Source organism: Myodes glareolus, chromosome 2 (genome assembly GCF_982192425.1).
Source record: "Myodes glareolus chromosome 2, mMyoGla1.1, whole genome shotgun sequence".
NCBI classification, from domain to species: Eukaryota; Metazoa; Chordata; class Mammalia; order Rodentia; family Cricetidae; genus Myodes; species Myodes glareolus.
Window position 1 is genome coordinate 28344838 of NC_142027.1, and position 14506 is coordinate 28359343.

Consider the following 14506-nt stretch of genomic DNA (forward strand, 5'->3'; position numbering starts at 1 on the left):
TGAGAAACACTATGACATGGTCCTTAACTCTTAAATTGTGATACAACTTTTACAGTTGCTTTCCTACCACGGTTCGACATGGCACTGAACAAACCAGGACTGCTGACAGGCTCACACAAGACTCTTGTGTAGAAGACCAGACCCACTAGGGCTCAGTTTATCTGCTCACCTTCACCCTTTGGTTCCTACTTAATTGCTTATTCAGAGAAGTTTGCTGTGTGTTAATCAGTGCTCCAAATTATGGTACCAAATGTAAATTTACTTGACATTAAATATGAGTTCTTCATCAGACTATTAAATTAGAAAAATATTACAACCAACTAAAGTAAATTCTAGCTGCTTGTATTATTTCCTCCATGTGAAACAGATGTCAAAATATTTTTCTAAGTATTTCCATGAATTTCCCGAGTAAAACTATACATAAATGTATAACATCTCCCATTTCTCTCTCTCTGTCTCTCTCTCTCTCTCTGTCTCTGTCTCTGTCTCTCTCTCTCTCTCCTTTCTCTTTCTTTTTTTCTCCAACCCTAATCCTTCTGTCCCTGTCTCTGTCACATACACACACAAAGACACACACACACTCCAGGATAGATGTTTGAGAAGTACTAATAGCCGGGCTAGGAAAATTCCAAAGGATCACTTGTTTTTAAACTCAGACCATATTTCCCAAGCTTAGTGTTTGTGACATGTTTGTCCATTTTTTCATTGAGTTCATTATTTACTAAAAACCACTCCCTACATTGAGATGATATATTACATCTTAACATAAATTTGCTTCATTTGGCATAAAGTATATGAATTGATATTTAGGCTTCTAGGTGTTGAATAGTGAATGACGATCATTGACATTGGTGTCCAGACACAATGTGTTATTGGCTCTGCTTGTCTGGTCATAAAATTAATAGAAGATGAAAAAAGCTGGAAGAATTTTAATTAATTATGTTCCCAGAAGAATTTGGGTGTCTTTAATACTTTCTCACACTTGCTATGTATTTTTTTCACCGAAGCACAGAACTGGCAATGGCCAGGTGACTAGATGTATTTCGTCGTCATCAACGGCAAGGAAAGGACTTGGTGGTCAACACAGGTGTGGTGCCAGGAAAACCAAAGTATCTTCAACGACTTCTAGCACATAAAATGAGAATAGTTTATATAGCAATAAAAATAAAATGAATTTTTGGCAAAGATAGAACATGGAAATTTCTGTTTTTTTTTCAAAGTTCAATACTAGTATTATGAGCTCCTTAAGTGCCTTTTCAAAGTGTCTTTCACAGCAAAATACGTTCTGCAGTGATATGAACATAACTCATGTACTTAGGTACATGTACAACTGCCTTTGTTTACTGATCCACTAGTCTATTCCTATCACATACATTTTGATTTATTTTAATTTTTACGTATAACTTGACTTTAACTGTGTGCTTTTATATTCAGTTTTAGAGTATAATTCTTAAGATACAAACTTGTTATCTTTCTCAAAGTTTATCATGGCATTTAGGATGTCTGGCAAGGTTAGAGAAAATAAATATAAATAGCACTAGTCATGTTTAATTTGTGGTAGTTTTTGCAACACAGCAGAAATTGTTTCTTTAATTAAAGATAGTTTTGTAAGCCTATTGTCTCTAAATCAACTCTTCTCTTTATTTAAAGGTCATAATAGGCAGACATCAGCCCTCTTTCTGTATAATGTTTAAGTTACAGTCTGTAGTTCAACACTGGGCTGGGCAGGGAACCAATTGAGAAACAGATTGTCAGGAGAAGTTATCTCCTTGTCGGTAAAATATACAGATATGTACTTATAATAAATACTTGGGTGTTTTAGAGGGAAGGTAAATGTTAGTGTTGTTTCTAGTGTCAGTGTTAAGACTTGTACTGCCACAGGCTAAGTCACCAATGTTCGAACACTTTTGTGTCAAACATTTACAATATTGTGAACCTTCATGACTTGTGCAGGACAACAGTGAGATTATGGTAGACTCACAACACACATTCGCACACACAAAGATTTTGGGTTTGGACCTTGAGACACTTGTGTCATGACCCCTTGCTCCTACAGCCTTCTGCTGATAAGACAGTTTTGAAAATAATGAAGTTTCAGAACTCGTCCCCTCTCAAATTAAGTTTAGACTAGTGTGAATTTTTTTTTTTTTTTTTTTGGCTGCAAACAATTCTCCTGTGACACTGTTGGTTTCCTGGCCATGTTTTTTTTTTTTTTTTTTTTTTTTTTTTTTTTTTTTTTAACATAGGTGTTCTTATGACCTTTATGACCTTAACCACCATATGTTTGGGCTAAAGGGCCACCAAAATGCTGATAATAGTCACTTGCTCTCACCCAATCCACTTCTCAATCAGGCATTCGTAGGGCTCATAGACACTCCACTCCTTCCCTGTGCTGCACATATTTTATTTTGATGACAAAACTTTTAGGAAGGTTAGACGATTTACCACTAATAATTTTATGACTTCTTTTCCTCATGGCAAAACTAAGGGGTGAAGCGAAAGCTGTACTGTATGCGAGCCTGCTTACCATTATCTCACGTCAGTGAAGTGGCGCTGAGCCTGCTATGCAGTGCAAAAGTCTTAATGGTCAGGGTGTTAACCAGACTCCAGGGAGTAAATGTGGCTACTTTGGCAGGGCTTTTGGACAAATTACAGTGGTGATAGAGCCCACACCTTTTCAAGGCTTGCTATTCTCTTTCATCACAGTATCCAAAACTAACTGAGTGCTTGCACATAAATTTTTTTTAACCACTCCTGTAGCCAAGGAACCATTCCAAATGGCTCATAATTGGGAATGTCTAAGTACTAGAGAACAGCAAAATTAGAAATGTTTTAAAAAATAATAAATTCTCCAAAAAACATTGTGTTCCTAGGTATATATTGGTTTTATTAGATGGAAAACATTGACAAATTAAAATTTTATATTTTTTTACATCAAAATTATTTGGAAAATAGTGGTCAACTAGCATAAGCTATGTAGTAGAATTTATTGGATCACAATTGTACAAGGAAAGCAAGATGCCGAATCGTATATAGACCATTGTTTGCACTTCTTCAGATAGCTGCACAAACCTTTCAGCTTAGAAGTTGGATTTGAAGTTATCATGAACAAGATGGTTAAAGACATCATTCTGGAATAACTTATTCATCTCTATGTAAGAACAACTACAGTAAAGGCCAGATTTGCTACTATGCATAAGGCTTTAGACTTTTACAATGTGGATCCCATTAAATTTTCACCTTTCCATAACACTTGTACACATTTAAGGGCTATTGGTTTTTATCAAAATAGAATCAAAGTTATTGTCATTTTTGCTGTTTGAAGCCATATGTCTGCAGAGTTTGAACCTTTAAGTACGGGCGCTTTGAGAATGGATTACCTGGGAAATTGCTTTTCTATTCGTGTGTGTGACAGCTGCCTTCAGCTGTTTTCTTAAGCACCTGCGGAACAGCTGAGCGCTTTCTCCTGGTCCTTAGAGTTGAAGCTAAATGAATTGGAATGTTTGCGATCAAGGAATTTCCTCTTCCCTCGTTGCTAGAGTTTTATATTGTTGACCTCTGTGGCACAGCGATCGTCTGTAACTTCTGTCCGTTCTGCATATGATGCAGATATTAGCACAACTATGTCCACCGCACAGAAGAAAATGCAAAACCGGCAAGTTCTAATTGGAAGAATGAGCCAGAGCTGACCATAGAGTGTTTATCTATGATCCGGTGTTTGTATGCACACACCAATCACCCTCAGACAACAATCACCGTAATATAGAGAAATGGAAGGAAACAAAGTTGATTTATGTATTTCTGAGAATACATAAATGGATTTACTGAAGGTGCTCTTATTCTGGCATAAGGAAAGCCCAGTTTTCTGAACAATGAGGTGTTGAAAATTTGGGATGTAGGAAGCAAAGGAATGTGTTGCTTGTGTTCCTAACCAGAGTTACAGAGAAGCAATTTCACAGTTTGTAATCCATATTCTTACTATGCTCATTAAAGTGTCCGTTACTCTATTATTTGAGTGTGTGAATGTGGGCACTTGTTTGGCATGGCATATGTGGGGCCAGAAATATCTTTCTGGAGTGCTTTCTCCCTTTTCACTCTTGGGTCTAGGCACTGAACTGAGATCTTCAGGCTTGTGAATCAAACTTATGCCCACTGTGCCATCTTGCCAGTCCATAGTAATTATGGACATTTGATGAATTAAAGAATCAAGTGGAATTCTTGGTGTTTTGCAAATATCATATTCATTTATGAGTATCAAATGGTTTAATTTTAAGGGCAACACCTTTTACCAACCATTATTCATTTGAAATTATGGTCTTTTATTTCAACTCTGTACACTTACAAAGAATGTGTGACTGATAAAAAAATTCACTTCCAAAAAAATCACACTGCAAAGGACTGTGACCACAAAACATTAAATCATGCGCTTGAAATTTTGCTATGAAATATTGCATGTTTTATAATTATCATGCTATAAAGATAATCCTGCTTTTATGACCATTGGTAAAGTAATGCATGAGATCTCTATCCTTTCTCAGCAGAAGGAGGATCAGTTGATGACAGCAAGATATGCCCCGAAGAAGTAGTAGTGACAGTTACGTACTATGCCATTTACTACTATGATTTTATTCTCAAGGAAGCTCATGTTGCTTCCCTTGTAGGGATATACCACTTCTGGGGATGTTGACTGGTAAATTTTATTACTTTCTCATCTTATTTAAGTGACTGCATTGCCCTGTGGGCTTCACAGCATTGCAGTATTTGGATTCTCTTCTTTAGTCATTGGATCTCTCCACTTTATGTTTTCCCAATACAAAAATCTATTGGTTTCATGCAAATCTCATTATACATTCCAAACTACAAGATTATATTTTTATTGGGTTAAAAAAAAGGGTGGTGGCTTAGTGGAGTAGGGGGAACACTCATCCATTGCTGATGTGAGCACAAACTTACAGGTACTTCTGTAGGAAACAGAAACTTCAGTACTGGGAATGGGTTTAATCTAATTGAGTTGTGAGTCAAAGTGGTTACCATGAGTGGTAACCTCCCAAACAAACCAGCCTATTGCCAAGACTATAGACTGCGGTCCATAAACTGATGACAAGGTTCCATTGCTGAAGTCAACACTTACACAACTCAGTGACCACAGTGAAGTTGAGCTAGTGCCTACCTAGAGCCTTCACCTCCCTAATGGCTAGTGTTTTTCTGCAGGCAATTATTCTGCATGCTACTGAATAAGAAACATAAACATCAACCCAGATTCAAACCCTTCTATCTGCGATGGAGTCCTGCCTCCAAGATATGCTAAGGCAATACTGGAACAAAGCCAGTGAGAGTAACCAAACCATATTTGATTTGGTTTAAGATATAGTTCATGAGATGGAACACAAACCCAACACTTCTTATGTAACCAAGAACCCAAGACTAGAGAGCTCAAAGACCTTCCATAAAAAAATATAAGCATTTTCTTTGTTTCTAAGTATAACAACAACAAACAAAACAAAACAAAAATTAAAGCAATAAAATGATTACCAATGACATTCTGCTATGCTCATAGACCAGTACTTTGCTCAGCCGTCATCAGGGAAGCGCCCTCTTGCAGCGGATGGAAACAGATAGACACCCCCCGCTGACTGGGAGACCTCAGCACAGTCAGCACTAAATAGTATTGTTTTCATCAAATTCCTTCCCCCAGGGATCAGGAGAAGGGGCTGAACCTACAGAACAGGCTGTCTAAGGACTTTAAGCACCAGAGGGGATGGAGGACGCAAGGATATATGTCCTTATACCCACAGGAGGAGCGACACATACAGACCGGAGAGACGGAGGCAGCACGCAGAGGGCCTGCACAGCTCTGTACTATATGGGTCCCAGAGCTGAAAGAAGTGGACACGTGCTGGAATCCCTAACCCAGGAGCCGTCTACGGTTGATAACCACTTTCAAATAAAAAATTATTTTTTCCAGAGTAGTTACACTGGGCAAACAAACCTCTCTAAAGGCCACATGCCCACAGGAAACAAATTCAAAGCTGTCTTTGGAGGCTCATCGTCTCACAATGCTGCATCAGGATTTATTTTTTATTTTTACTTTATTTTATTTATTTCTCTACAGGTTTTGCATATGTGTTATGTCTTCCCTTTTTGCCTTGTTTTATTTCTCGAAAGATTTTTCATGTGTGTCATGGCTTCCGTTTTTTGTTTTGTTTTATTTATTTTTTGGGGGGACCACTGGATGTGCGAGTAAGTGTGTCTCTTTCACTCTACCTGTTTCTTGTGCATTATCTTGGACTCTTTTACTTCTGGTTGTTCCATCCTATTTTGAGGTTTAAAGATCTAATTTTATTTTATTATTAACCCTTAGATGCCTGTCTGTCTTTTAATCAGAGACAGGAAGGGTGTGGTGGATCTGAATGGGAGTGGAGGTGGTGAAGAACTGGGAGAAGTAGAAAGAGGAGAAACTGCATTCGGAATATAGTGCATGAAAAATTATGTTCAATAAAAGAACAAAAATGAGAAGCCTGATAAATGACTTATTTCCTTGTAACTTTACTGTGGATTGATTAAGTTATCCATGTCATTCAACCACTGAACATACTATTTCTTTCTTAAAGATATTTCTAAAAGTCACGAAATGTGTGTGGCTAAGAAAAATAAGTAAAACAAACAATAAAGAGTAAAACAATTACTTGTTTTCATAAAAGATAAAAATTTCTCATCCAAATGCTCCAAGTTTTATCACTTGGGTATAGAAAGATAAGCAATGAGCTATTTCAGAGTACTGAGCTTTGTGGATATCAGTACACATTTTCATTAATAAAGAGGCCAGGGTGAAACAAATTAAAGAAAAGGATATTAATACTGCATAAATTTTCTAAAGCTGTGGAAACTGTATTGTAGAGGATGTCAGAACATTTCTGAAAAACCCTCTCTGAGTTTGTGTAATATTCAGAACAATTCTCTATTCCTTTATTTTATGTCTCACAGGAGAATGGAAGCAGGTGACTAAAGATAGCCATAAAGAGTTCATTTGAGAACTTGGGGTGAGATGTCTAAAATAAACCATTAAAAGAAGAAAATGTATTATATGTATCATAGAGCATTATTTTTTCCAAGAGAATAGATTTGGTATATTATGGGCAAAGATACAAAGGTGTTTCTCTCTCTCTCTCTCTCTCTCTCTCTCTCTCTCTCTCTCTCTCTCTCTGTGTGTGTGTGTGTGTGTGAAAGAGAGAGAGAGAGAGAGAGAGAGAGAGAGAGAGAGAGAGAGAGACAGACAGACAGACAGACAGAAAGACAGACAAAGACAGAGAAAGGTTTATGGAGTTGAGTTTGTGTGTGTGTGTGTGTATATATGTGTGTATGTATATATATAGCATGCATGTGTGCTGTATTGTCTGACACATCCATGTGAATGTCACTGGCATACAGAAACTAGAGAAGATCATTAGTTGTCATTCTTTGTTACTGTCTCCCGTACCGCCTTGAGGCAGTGTCTCTCAGTCTACCTGAAGCTGGCCATTCAGGCTTGACTGGCTGAGAACAAGCTGCCATGAACTGTCTACCTCTGCAAAGGCAATGCTGGGGTTGCGGATTCCATTGCTTGTAGATACTGGGGACTCAAACAGTTCTTCATCTTGCATAAAAAGTGGTCTAACCTTCTGAGCCATCTCCTTAGTTCCCAAATTTTTAATTGTTTAATAAACACACACACACACACACACACACACACACACACACACACAAACTTGGTCTTCTAATATAGGTTTTTCTGTGTATCCCTGGCTGGCCTAGAATTCACTCAGTAGACCAGATTGGCATCAAACTCACAGAAATCAGCCTCCCTCTGCCTCTGGAGTGCTGAAGTTAAAGGTATGTGCCTTCATCACCCTGCTTGTTTACAATATTTTTATTTTTCCCTTTTCTATTAGAATCAATTAACTGTGCCAAATTGGCTTTATTATTTCATACTTCGATATAACATAACATACTTGAATCATCTTCAATTTCCACTTGTAGTACCCTGCTCTCACTTCTCACTTTCATCGGTTTCCTTCCTCCACCTCCACGTCCTCTTCTGTCTTTTCTGTATCTCTACTGTTTTCTTTTTAACTTTAAGTCCTCTGTCCGAGTGTGTGTGTGTGTGTGTGTGTGTGTGTGTGTGTGTGTGTTTATGGATATGCGCATACATCCAGCAGTGCCAGTGCCCTTGTGGACCAGAGGCAACAGATCTCCTTGTAACAGGAGTTACAGGGTCCTGGGAATTGAACCCAGGTTCTCAGAAAAGCAGTATGTGCTGAGCTGTCCTTCCAGCCACAAGTTTTCTAAGTTTAGAGAAAGAATAAAGTTAATGTTTACAATATTTAGTAAAAGGTACTTGAAATTTCATTATTAAGGTTAATACTGTGATCTACATATATTTTTCTCTATAAATTGCTGCTTTATTTCTATAAAATTTTACATTTTCATCAGTAAATTTAATAGGGTGAGACAAAAATCAGCAAAATATTTATAATACTCTAAAGGACATAACAGAAGAGTATGATTTGGGGAAGTTTTTATTTTTAAAATGGAAAGAATTAAAGGTAGTCACATTGTGTAAGCATAAAGGAAAAAGTTTGATGGATTGTAAAATTACTGCTCATCTATTGTTAGTGTTTTCTGTGAGGGATACTTTGTGTTTCTTGCTATAGTGTTGAATATATATATATAAAAACATCTAATATATGCAATAATTATATAGATATTAATATATAATATATTAGATGTTTACAAGCCAGTTTGATGTATGTGTGTACATATATACACATACTCATAAATCTATGCAGTTCTCAATCGTTCACCAGGGACTCTCACTATGGTAGTTGACCTAGTTAATGCTGAGATTCACAGCTGGTATAAATGACTGTGAGGTGTTCAGTTCTGAAGGAGATACTCCCTCCCCAAGTTTCCCTGACTCAGGGACCATTGCCGGTGAGGCAACAGAAAGAGTGGGAGGTTGAGGAAGGCTGCTGTGGTCATGTGTTCTGACAGCATGAACTCACTGCAATGATGGCTATCTCACAAGACCCCAAATACAGCAAGAATGGGATTTTGAGAAAGAATTTTCTCTTGTATTTCAGGCTGGCTTCCAACTTGAGTGCAACACACTCCAGGTTTCATGCCTGTTTTGAAGTCTTGCTTCTGTTTGAAAAATAAGCGATGTGAAATCAATTACAGTTACTTGAGTTTATATATTTTGCACTTGAACTGTTTTGTTACAATGGATATTGTGTGTTGGATATCACTGTATATTAACAGTAGTTCTAAATAAAATCATATTCAGTAAAGTTATATATTAAAAATAAATGATATGTCAATTTATGCTGTTCTTATTTTTAGCTACTTAAAAAATATATTAATGTTTACAATGGGTACTGTACTAAAAAGTAAAAATAACATCAGTTTTAAGTTGTAGAAATGGCTATAATAATTGTTTAAGTATTTGAATATTTCAACTTTCATAAATAAAATATGACTAAACAAGAAGTCTCTGACAGATAAGATCTAGAGATTAGATTTCAGGGTGGTTTGCCTATAGATAAGCATGGAATCTTTCTTAGAAACAAGAAAATATAACGCTTTCTTCAGACAATCAGATATATACTAAAAACCATGAGTTGATATTCTCTAAAAATTAGTCATTACGATTAAGATTTGTGTTGATATTTATCACTAATATTTTAATAGACTCTAATTCCTAGTTTGCTCTTAAGTTGAGCTTCTATCTTAGTATGTATCATAAGTTCCCTTGCTTGTATATCTATTGTTGAGCATATGTTTTATACCACAATTTGTGATTAGTATCTACTATTTTGTATCTAGAGAAGTTCTCTTATTGGGGAAATTCTTCATAAATTCCTCACCATTTTTTTTGCCTGATCTCTTCTGTTCAGGGACATGTTTGATTGCTCAGTTGTTTCCTGGTAGTTCATTTTGAATGCAGCAATAACAGATTCTGCTATTTCCTTTGCCTTAGAGACTACAACCACATTTTGTGGACATTCTACTTCTATGGGAATTAAATAATTTATGAACTTAAATGTCTACACTTAAAACAACTCCTTGATTACATTTCTTTCTATTTCCCCATTAACACTCCTAATTCTTTCCCTTCATATTTACCTAAATATTTATTTGCAGTGTATTGGTAATTTGAAATATTTGTCTCCTATGAGAGTCATTTATGTCTGTTCAATTAGAAAGATGATTTTGAAAGTGCATTCCTCAAGGAGTTCCATTTGAACATCCCAGAACAGATTCACCTGAGAATCTTAAATGTTCCCTCAAAGCTGACATAGCAGCAGTGGTGTGGGTCCTCACGGAACATTTTCTCACTGAGGGGAATTTGTGTCACGCTAGAGCATTGACTTCATTTAAGTGGTGACGACAGAGTTGCATCTGAACTTTTCTACCAGGTGAACATTGCTGAGAAAGACATTTAACTTTGAGTACTAGAGTGATGGTTGATCTTCGTTGTCAGGTTGACTTACTTGGAATCACCACTGTGCATGCTTGTGAGGGTGTATCCTCTCTGAATGAGAGTACCATTCTCCACAGGCTGGAGTTATATACTAAAAAGGAGGGTAGCAGCTAAACGCCAGAATTCATTATTTTCTATTTCCTGTCTGCAGTCCTTGTGTGACCAGCTGCCTCATGATGCCAGTACCATGGACACTCTCAAGCCTTTCCCACTTTGGTGACTCTACCATCCTAAATCAGAAGTCAGACTAATTTCTCTTCCCTTAAGTTTCTAGTTGCTCAGCCTTTGGTAACTCTGGGAAGAAAAGTGAATAATACAATAATTTTCCCCAACTCAAGCATAAGTTTCCATGTGTATAAGGGGTATCATGTATTCTAAAATTATCATGAAGGATTTGCCACCCTCATGAAAAAATATGGATAAATAAGAAATACTATCAGTTCTTTCAGGACTGATGTCATTAAATTTTATTTTCAGATGTAGAATAACTCTTAATAACCCTGGAATTTGGCGACAAATGCACTCTATTATTTTCTTCTTGCCCTGAAGGTCCTGAGTTCATATGTGTATCCAGAACACAACTGATCGGAAGGAAAAAAAATTTCATACATTCTGGGTAACATAAATGTATGACCTACATATTTGCCTTTATAATATAGAGGATAAAGAAATCAAAAGGAAAAGAATGAGAGAGAAACACACAACAAGCCAGTGAGGATTTGAACCTGAGAAATTTAGATGAAAATAGTGTAAGTTGGTTCTAAGCTGTCTCCAGCCTGTCTTATATACAGGTCCCATTGATGAGACTTTGTGAATTTCACATTCAAGTCAAGTCAGTAGGACTGAGCATAGCATGACTTAGCACAATGAAAACAAAAGCTGGAATATCAACATTTAGCTTCCAGATTACTGAGAATCTGCAGAAACAAGAAATAAGTTACTGACTATCATACATCTTTTGAACATTCATATTCAACAGCAGCATTCATTTCTTCACACCAGTTCTTGAATCCATTTCTATCTCTCTTTTTAAAGGTGGATATAAAAATAGGGACTTTGGGAATATACTTCAAAATTTAGTGACAAGTGCTTATACAAACAGCATGTACCTGTTCACAGGCAAATGTATCTGCTCATATGTGTACATGCACACACACACGTACTCACAAGCACACACAATATCTTTTTTTAAATTTATTTATTTATTAAAAATTTCAACTTCCTCCCCACCTCCCTTTCCCCTCACCCCTCCTCCCCCTCCCTCTCCAGTCCTAAGAGCAGTCAGGGTTCCCTGCCCCATGGGAAGTCCAAGGTCCTCCCCCCTACATCCAGGTCTAGGAAGGTGAGCATCCAAACAAACCAGGCTCCCACAAAGACAGTCCATCTTATGATACCCTATGAGATAATAAAAGTAGAGAAAGTATTGTGTGTTTGGACTCAATAGTGTAGGTCCACATCAAATCTAGTCCTTCCGTTTAACACCAGAAACAGTTTTAGATCTACAACATAAACGGGTACTTTAAATAATATATAAGCACTGAAACAAACTTCATAGTGATGTAGGGTTGGATTTGCACATTCACAAAGAAAGAATCAATAAGTTAATGATCCCGGAGTGTAAAAGGTTTGCTAACTCCATAATAACAAAGAATTAATGCTGAATTATTCAAATCAAAGTTTTTATAATGTTTTCAATTTCTGTTTCCTTTCCTATCACCCGCATACCAAAGTGCATAGATATGAGTTTTTATTACATAGCTAGTGTTTTGAAAGTCACATAAATATTTGTAACACCTTTGTGCTTCATAGATGGGTGGGGATTATAATACAAGTCCTGAGGACCTATCAGTCAAAGTCTTCCTAAGTGCTGGAAGCTGTAAGAGTTAAAAGGAAAAACAAAACTCCTTGTCATATAAATCAGAACAATATTGCCACTGTGTAGCACTTGGAAGGTGGAGCCCATTTATTCTGCATGCATATTTAATGTGTAAAATTATTTTTACATCCTAAAACAACCTCTTGAAATGGCATAGACAAAAAGCTAGGCAGACCAGACCCTTTCCTAAACAGAAACAAGAAAGAAGAAAAGAAATGAACCGACAGTAAAATCATCTTGGTACTCACGGTTCTTTTCACCTCTCCACCTTGACCCAGCTTTCATTCTGCCGGAGATACCCACAGGAGAAGATATTTCAGCCATTGAGAACAGCAGCATCAGTAACAGCACAGCCATGCCAGGTAAAAATAACCTCTGTGGAGAGTCCTGTTGTAGACGAACCTGAGGGCTCTTATGGAGAATAGAAACCTGGAGCTAATCCTGTCATTTCAGTCACCAGAAGTGTAAATATGCTGTTATCCTATACACTTCAAAAAACAAAACAGGTATGTCCATCTCAGCCTCTATTTGATTTGTGTAGGAATGTTTTTCAAAAAGCCCCCCCAAACTAGAAGAGACGTACTGCTTCCCTCTATACATAAGCACAGATGTGAGGAGAGAGACGCTGACAGTTTTCCGTGTCTTTCTGCAGCCACCAGTTCCTAACCGGCTCCTGCCATCCCTCACTTTTTCCCAAATGTTTGTCAACATCTTTCATAACATGGTTAAGGGAGAAAAGCTGAGATTTCTGCATTTTCCCACCTACCCATTCTGTACCACTGATTATAGTACTTGACGAAACTGAGTATTTAATTTTGGCACTGCAAGCACACCTCATTTCAAACAGAGGTGGTTGTTAAGAAAGGGGGGAAAAGCCCTCACTTGTACTCAGAGCTCTATCTAACATCTTTGAGGAGGGATTAGATGTATAAATATTGGCTGCAGAGGGATGATAAAAATACCTCTGAAAAGTGGGAGTGGTAAACAACCATGCTTCATACTCAGCCTGCTCTGTTCGATTTCTCTATTTAGAGAATAATATATAACGACAGTCTGCCAGAAATTTCTCAGCTCTGAGAAGCAGACAAAATGTAGTGTGCATGGCACGTTCTGGGATCATCTGCAGTGCATCACAAACACTCGTTTGCTTTGTAAATACATGTTGGTATCTTCCAACTCTCTGTTTCCTGCATAATGATTTTTATCACTTTATGAGCTGAACAGAATTTTCATCAAATCAGATTTTTTCTGCTTTAAGACGAAGTCTATTTCCTGTGGGCAAATGGAAATGTTGCCTTGAATTATTTTTGGAACTACTCTGTAATGCCATAGATGCTTGCATTCACTTTGGAACATACTTATTTACTTTTAGTAATAAATTAATTTTATGCATCCAAAAACATGATTCCACAAAACACATGCTACTATTTAATAAGGACATGAAGCTATTTTCAGATACTTCTGCACACATATTAATAATCCCTAACCTGGAGGAGTTCACACAGCTGACAGGACAGCTTTCTAAAACAAATATATGACGACTTGCAACTTACGATTCTGTTTTGGTTCTACAGCCGAGGAAAATTAAAGATTTCTAGACGGCAAGCAGGTAGATAGATAGGCAAAATAGTTTTGTTATAGGACAAGAGGGGAATGAACGGATTGTGTCTATGCTCAGAGATAGCTCTATGAATGGTTAGAGGAGCCATTCAACTTCAGTTGAGTGTTCCTGAGTGTGTTTCTTAATCAGGATTGTCTGAAATCTTAATTTATGAATAAAAATAAAAAACTAATTATTATGCAGAATCTCTTCGGAAATTCAAGGCATATAAAAGTGTTTTAACTGTAATACCAACTTAAATAACCTAGAGGCTTTGATTCAAGAAATATTAGTCTTAACAATTGAGAGAATTAAGCAGGAAGAATTTCAAGTGCCTGAACCAAGTTGGCTATAGATGGAGACCCTGTCTCACCATTTTGAACCATCCTGGCTACAGAAGGAGACTGTGTCTCAATATAAAATAAATAAATAAATAAACAAATAAATATTTTGAAAATATCAGTTATGGTATTAATAGACTTTTCAGAAAGTAAAATCAATGGGATACATA

The 14506-nt window shown here is 36.9% G+C and overlaps 1 protein-coding gene across 4 annotated transcripts in view; it reads right to left on the bottom strand.

Moving 5' to 3' along the window:
• Robo1 (roundabout guidance receptor 1) overlaps positions 1-12768 on the bottom strand; it is a 713251-nt gene extending 700483 nt beyond the window's left edge. For 3 of the 4 annotated variants that reach the window (XM_087899654.1, XM_087899655.1, XM_085685679.2), the window contains exon 1: positions 12644-12767. In XM_087899654.1, the coding sequence (XP_087755780.1) occupies positions 12644-12752 (109 nt within the window). In that variant the 5' untranslated portion in view covers positions 12753-12767. Of the gene's footprint in view, positions 1-12643 lie in introns of all 4 variants that reach the window. The other variant, XM_087899659.1, reaches the window with a different exon arrangement.
• Between the last annotated feature and the right edge of the window lie 1738 nt (positions 12769-14506).